Source organism: Ictidomys tridecemlineatus, chromosome 4 (genome assembly GCF_052094955.1).
Source record: "Ictidomys tridecemlineatus isolate mIctTri1 chromosome 4, mIctTri1.hap1, whole genome shotgun sequence".
NCBI lineage: Eukaryota > Metazoa > Chordata > Mammalia > Rodentia > Sciuridae > Ictidomys > Ictidomys tridecemlineatus.
The window spans coordinates 16,069,985-16,077,279 of record NC_135480.1 but is presented as its reverse complement, the minus strand read 5'-3'; the positions used below and the strand labels follow the sequence as shown (position 1 = coordinate 16,077,279).

Genomic DNA, 7,295 nt, shown 5'->3' with positions numbered 1-7,295 from the left:
CAGGACAAATTACAAGGATACATCCTACCTTGACCTGTTCCTTACCTATTCATATTCTTAGTCTGTCAAGTAAAGTTCTGAGCAGTGTCTATTATACATCTGCAAGGAAAACTTTTTCAGGTAGGTTGCTGTTGCCACTTAAGAAACAAAACAGTAATATCACGAACATGAATCTGAGAGCTACTAATGGGAAGTATGTGCACATTGAACAATTTAATTACCTTCTGAACAAATTTGGAAGGATAAACTGGTTTTGTATCTGAGAATAAAGGGTTTAGATTAAATTATTGTCATGGAATTATACAAGAGAATTTAACATGCAAATGACAATATCAACACATGTGCACTTTCTTCTGGCTTGTTTCTTCAAATAAGAGCAATTACCATGATAGTTTATAGTTTTCTATTCATAACTTCCAAGTGTGCTAATACTTTCAGCTATACCTGTGAAAATTTGGATTTCAGAGGACTATGTATTAACTATGCCTTAGTACCCCATTCCACTTAGGGTTCTTAGGATCTTTCTCTTTTCTTAACAGTAGTGTTAGTTGTATATTAGCCCAAGAGATTTGTATGCAATTTAAAATAGGTTATTAGAAATTTTATTTGGTTATTAGAAATTTATATATAATTTACATAAATACAATGTCAGTTTATTAAATATAATTAGTAAATATCAATATGTCATTGCAATTATATATAATATCAAAGAATAATACAATTATATATTTATTCAACAAAAATAATTTTTAGAATGTTTAAACTTTGGTTATTTTTGCCTCATGATTCTTTATAAATTCTTCAATATCTCTGTTTTTTCATTTATTTACACATCTGTCATTATCTATTTATCTGTCTAGATTTCTCAACTTTGGTACAATTTGTTGGTGTGAATATTGTTTGGGGCAAGATATTCTGGATCATATATGATCTTTACCATTAAATGCAAGTAGCAGTTCTTCTCCTAGTTGTGAAAATCAAAATATCTCCAGACATTGCACAAAGTTCATTGGTGAGCCAAATCATCCTAGATCAGAACAAATTTATATAAGTCTCAATTTTTTATATTTTTATTTGTAACGATGTTTGTTTTTCAATATTACAACATCAAAACTAAGGATTTATATTATCTGTAGTAGATTTGAAGTATTAAACTCTATATGATAATATTTTTAATCTACTAACATTGCTACTCTGTGTTTCCAATATAGATTTTCTAATAAAACTGAATGGAAAAACCCAACCTCACAGCTGTGCATGAATTCATTCTGAAGGGCATCACCTCACGCCCTGATCTGCAGGCTCCACTGTTTGGGCTGTTCCTCATCATCTACATGAGCACACTGGTGGGCAACTTGGGCATGATCATCCTCACCAAGGTGGACTACAGCCTGCAAACACCCATGTACTTTTTCCTGAGGCACCTGTCTATTACAGATCTTGGTTATTCTACAGTTGTGGGCCCCAAAATGTTAGTAAATTTTGTTGTGGACCAAAATACAATTTCCTATCACTTTTGTGCTACACAATTAGCTTTCTTTCTTGTGTTTATTATTACTGAACTTTTTATTCTGTCTGCCATGTCCTATGATCGCTATGTGGCCATCTGTAAACCTCTCTTCTACACTGTCATCATGTCACAGAGGGTATGTCATATATTAGTGGCAATCCCATATCTCTACTGCACATTTGTGTCTCTTCTAGTCACCATAAAGATTTTTACATTGTCCTTCTGTGGCTACAATGTCATCAGTCATTTCTACTGTGACAGTCTCCCTTTAATAGCTTTGCTCTGCTCAAATACATATGAAATTGAAGTGATAATTCTGATCTTAGCAGCTTTTAATTTGATTTCCTCTCTTCTGGTCATCATTGTGTCCTATGTGCTCATCCTCAAAGCCATTCTCAAGATGAAATCTGCTGAGGGCAGGCGTAAGGCTTTCTCCACCTGTGGATCCCACCTGACATCAGTCACAGTGTTCTATGGGACTTTGATATTCATGTATGTGCAGCCCAAGTCCAGTCACTCTTTTGATACTGATAAAGTGGCTTCCATATTTTACACTATGGTCATCCCTATGTTGAATCCTTTGATCTACAGCCTGAGGAACAAAGATGTAAAGTCTGCCCTAAAGAGGACCTGGAATAAGATACGCAACATATTTTCTTGAATGTTATATAGTCTATGAACCATAAATCAGGTTTGGTTGTGAACCTGTTCTGTTTCCCTCTAAAACACTAAGCAGAACTGGGCTTGACATATCTTCAAAGATTGGCCTACCCATTGCTGAATACTGTAAATATTTAATTGAACAAAATGCTGAATGATTTTGCCTTCCTTGAAGGGGAGAGATGAATTATAGTATAAAAATTAAGGAAATTCTGAATAAAAGGGCTGAGGGTCTACAGACTTTAAGGTGTATAAAGTAGGAGAATGAGAATAATATGCATAGAAAAGGAGTTGTTGTGGCTCTGTAATCTTAACTATGCATCATATTTTCCATCCACATGCTTGTTTTTGTATGTGTTGTTCTTTGATTTAAAAGTAATTGCTCTGCTTTAAGCATATGTCTTTGGCTTATGCATCACAATGATTTGAAGGAATCAGTCATAAGAAAATGCCTTAGTACCCCATTCCACTTAGGGTTCTTAGGTTCTTTCTCTTTTCTTAACAGTAGTGTTAGTTGTATATTAGCCTAAGACATCCTATTAACATATTTGGCTATTTAGTCCTACAGATTCAGTGCTGTATATAATCTTATCTGTATATTGGAGTGATTGCACCAATTAAAGCAGAACTCTTAAGTTCTGTCCTTCCTTGAAAATTCTGGGTTTTGCTCCTACTTTCCCTTCCCTGGCTCCATCTTGATTCATTAGTGCTTGTGTCTAATGGATATTTATTCTATTCAACTTAATGTAAGAATAATTCTGTTTGAAAATCATCATCTATTTATTATTGTATTCTTACCTAAGGGACCTTTCTCTTATGGAATAGGCTTATTGTTCTCTCTCTCTCTCTCTCTCTCTCTCTCTCTCTCTCTCTCTCTCTCTCTCTCTCTCTCTCTCTCTCTCCTCTTGCCCTCCCCATTTCTGATGACTTTCCTTAGGTTTGGTACATGACAGTGTACTATCTTTTGGCTAACCTACATTCTTTCATAATCCCAGTTGGTGGAAGCAAAGAAAGACAGTTCCACAATTTGAACCATATTATAGAGAACCATATTATTATGAACCATAATAGAAAGTAACATGTTTTATATCTCTCCCTATATATAATTGTCATCTCTTCTGGACACACTTTGTCTGTAACCCTCACTAACATTATCCACCTTTTTTATTATATTTTTATTATTTCACATTTGTAGCATTTAGTCTGTTTCCTTAGAACATCATAATATGATAAAGTCATCTTTTAGCCTATCAAATATAAATAAAAAATATTTCATTGGAATACTAAGAACAGATGTATATTTTCATGTGTGGGTATGCATTTCTAGAAGAGTTTATACAGTTTATTATATAATAAAATTTCAGCAACTGGTTTATATATGCAAGAATTATATATATATATAAACATACATATATATTTGATATTGGAGATTGAATTCAGTGATGCTTAAAAACTGAGCCATATCCCCCAGTACTTTTTTTCCATTTTATTTTGACACAGGATCTTGCTAAATTGCTGAAGCTGGCTTTGAACTTGCAATCCTCCTTCTTCAGCCTCCTGAGCTGCTAGGATTATAGGCCTGCACTACCTTGCCTGGCTAAGAAAATGTTTTATTTCCAAAAAAAAAAAAAAAACATATGTTCAACAGAAATAAGTGAAATGTTTTCATTTAGTAGTTTCTGAGTACAAATTCTGGAAATGTCTAAATTAATATAATTTTAAATTGTTCTATGTTCCCCCAAATTAATACCAGTGAATGATTATAACATTTTAAGAATAAAAGTAATTTTGCCTGGTGTGGCACATGCCTGTAATTCTAGCAGCTCAGGAGGCTAAGACAGAAAGATTGAGAGTTCAAAGTCAGTCTCAGTAATTTAGCAAAACCCTGAGCAACTCAACAAGACCCTGTCTCTTAAGAAAAGTGCTGGCATGTGGCTCAGTGGTTAAATGTTCCTAGGTTCAATCCTCAGTACCAAAAAAGAGAAACAAAAGTAATTCGAATGTTTAAATTTCAAACACCAAACTGTGAATAAATGTTGCCTAATATGTTACTTCTGAAACAAACATTGGTTAGACTTTTGATGATTCCTCAAATTATCAAGTGAATGGTATGCTGAAGTTGAACATTTTAAAACATTTCACTCATTAAAAAAGTTGGTGTTTATTTTATTATTATGTAGAATTACAAATTCTTTCAGACAACTTGGATTTTTTTGTGGAATGTAATGTTCTAAAAACCAAGACTGGCATATGATCAAAATACTTGATAGGAAAATTTGAGTCAATACAATTGAATAATATATAAAATAATTATTCCGAAGGTCTATCCAATTTAGAATAAGATATTTTGAAAATTAAGAATCCTCTGAGTTTCTAAACAAACAAATCTGCAGTTAAGATTAGAATCATAAGCCATGAGGTATTAAATTGAATAATTTCAGAGACACTAAACAACACACTAGGAAAAAAAAAGTGTGGATGAAGAGGATCTTAAAATGGAAATGTATTAAAACTAACTTTCCACCCCATTCCCAAACCAGGTCCAGGTTATTCAATCTGAAATTCTTCAAAATGAATAGGGGAAATAAAAAGAGCAATCAGTTTTCAGAAACACTTAAAGAAAACTAAGGAGGAGGTATATTTTTCAACTTATGGATGAGTACTCTCTGGATATCAAAGACAAATGAAGGCATCAAGTCCTTCTAAAATCTTATCAAAATGTTAGAATGTGAATCTTGCAGAAAATAAAACAATAATACACCATGCTAGGTTTAAGGCAGAAATTAATGTTTCATCAATCATTTGAAAATCAAAATGTCGTTATCTATATTGAGAAATTAAGAAATAAAATGTATGTGACATGTTAATGAATACAGAATAATGACAAGTTCCAATATGTATTAATGACAAAAATTTTGACCAAATTATAAAATGGAATCTTTTTGTATTTGCAGCATGGATGTTTCTTGCTAAACCATTCAGAGCCACAGAAGGCTTTCTCATGGCTGCAAAGGCTTATTAAGCTATGCAGCTATCTACTACCCACTTCTGAGTTCAGTAAGCTTCTCAGACAGAGGCTACTTGACACTTATCATTGCTTTCTATGTTGGAGGAATTCCACATGCTAGTATGCACACAGTGGCCACTTTCAGACTGTCTTTGTGTGGATCAATGAGATCAGACACATTTTCTGTGATATTCCTCATCTCCTTGCTATTTCTTATTTTATTTTATTTTCTACCAGGAAGTGGACCCAGAAGCGCATAATCACTAAGCAACATCTCCAGTCCTTTTTGCATTTATTTAGAGAAGGGGTCTCACTGAGTTGCTTAGGCCCTTGCTAAGTTGCTGAGGTTGACTTTCAACTTGTTATCCTCCTGCTTCAACCTCCTGAGCCATAGGGATTAGAGGCATGTGTCACCATGCCTGCCCATTGGACTTAACATGAATTCTTCATTCTTAATATTGTTAACTATAGGCACAATGTTTTGCAGCACATCTCTGGAATTTGCTTATCTTGCAAAATTGAGCCTTTATGCCTATTTATTACCTGGTATCTTCCAACTCTCATTCCTTTGCAACCATCGTTTCACTTTCTGAATATTTGAGGTTTGGGGGTATATCATGTAAAGGGTCATGAAGTATTGATCATTCTATGGTTGATTTATTGAGAAAAATGTTCTCCAGGTTCACCCACGTTATCATACAAAGCAGTGATACCACCAATTATCAGTGACGAGTTATGCACCCTCACGTGTTGAGGTATAATGTTAGAGAAACACACTAAGGCAAGCATATAAAGCAGGTTTTATTTAAAATGGGATAACATAGACTACTCCTAGGAGGGAGAAGGAGGCCATAGCTGGTATCCTGGTATCCCCAAAAAAGCTAGGTGTTCTGCCTTTTTCTGTCTTAGTCTTCCTTCATTCATTTGCCTTCTCCCCCTTATCTTTCTGCTTCCTGCCTAGTGACTAGGCCCAGGAATGTTCCATGGGATGGCCAAAAGGTGGGAAACTGGTGGGCTGAAAGTGCAAGGGCAGGATGGAGCAGCCCAGGACACAGTCATTAACAACTTTATATACCTCCCTGTAGGGAGGGGTAATTCCTGGGACTGGTTACCTTAGCAACAGGTAGAGCAGGGACAGCTTCTTTTTTTTTAAATTTTTTATTTTTTTTATTGGTTGTTCACAACATTACAAAGCTCTTGACATATCATATTTCATACATTATATAGAATGGAGGAAGGGCTCTGAAGGAATTTCAATCACTGAGGGGCAAGTCTCCAACTTTCCAGTTTCACTCAAATTCGCCTCCTTGATCCCACCTGACTTGATTTATCTATACTGACTGCCTGTCTAATTTTGGCTTCCTTAGTATAGAAATCTTTAAGGTTGTTAGATATCCCATTGTTTGTATATACCGCATTTTATCTATTCATCTATCAGTGAATACTTACGTTGTTTACACACCTTTGCTGTTTCAAATAATGCTGCATTGAACATGAGAGAACTAATGCTCAGATACTTAGGCATAAAATTGAAAGTCAAATTTGCAGAATTTTATACTGAGGAGAGAAAGAGACAGAGAGAGAAAGAAAGTAAGTCAAAGGTAAATAACTTTGCTTCTGACAATTAGTGGACAATCTCCAGGCATTTCATTAAGCATTCAAATGTTATAGTGATAATAAATAAATTGCTTGGCATTTCCTCAGGGAGCCTCTCTAAAGTTGAAACAATGCATAAATTATTCTTGAAAATGCCAAGTTATGGAATACATGGGAGAATCACAAAAGAGGCTACATTATAGGTAACAGGTAGGTTTTATGAGTTCACAGTATGATAACAGTCTAAATTATCTCACTTGCTATGGCTATTAAACGCAATCCATATCTGATTAGCTTCTATGTTGCTACTACTCCATAATGCCTGAAGAGCATCAGGAGTAGGAACTCTTTTCTCTGCATACTAATTGTTATTATTTTCACCCAAGTTGAATTGGTAAATACTCATAAACATCTGTGAAATGCTTACGTTTTGTGCAATGAGAAAATACTAAATTTTGAACACATTCAATTTTTTATCAAATGAATGAAAAAAGTGACAGTAGATAAAACATAATAATTATT

The 7,295-nt window shown here is 34.3% G+C and overlaps 1 protein-coding gene across 1 annotated transcript; it reads left to right on the top strand.

Annotated features, from left to right (window-relative positions):
* The first annotated feature begins 1,229 nt into the window (after positions 1 to 1,229).
* Positions 1,230 to 2,171, top strand: LOC101976032 (olfactory receptor 8K3). Its single transcript, XM_013366241.2, has one exon. The coding sequence runs from the start codon at positions 1,230 to 1,232 to the stop codon at positions 2,169 to 2,171; it is 942 nt and encodes a 313-aa protein (XP_013221695.2).
* The last annotated feature ends 5,124 nt before the right edge of the window (positions 2,172 to 7,295 follow it).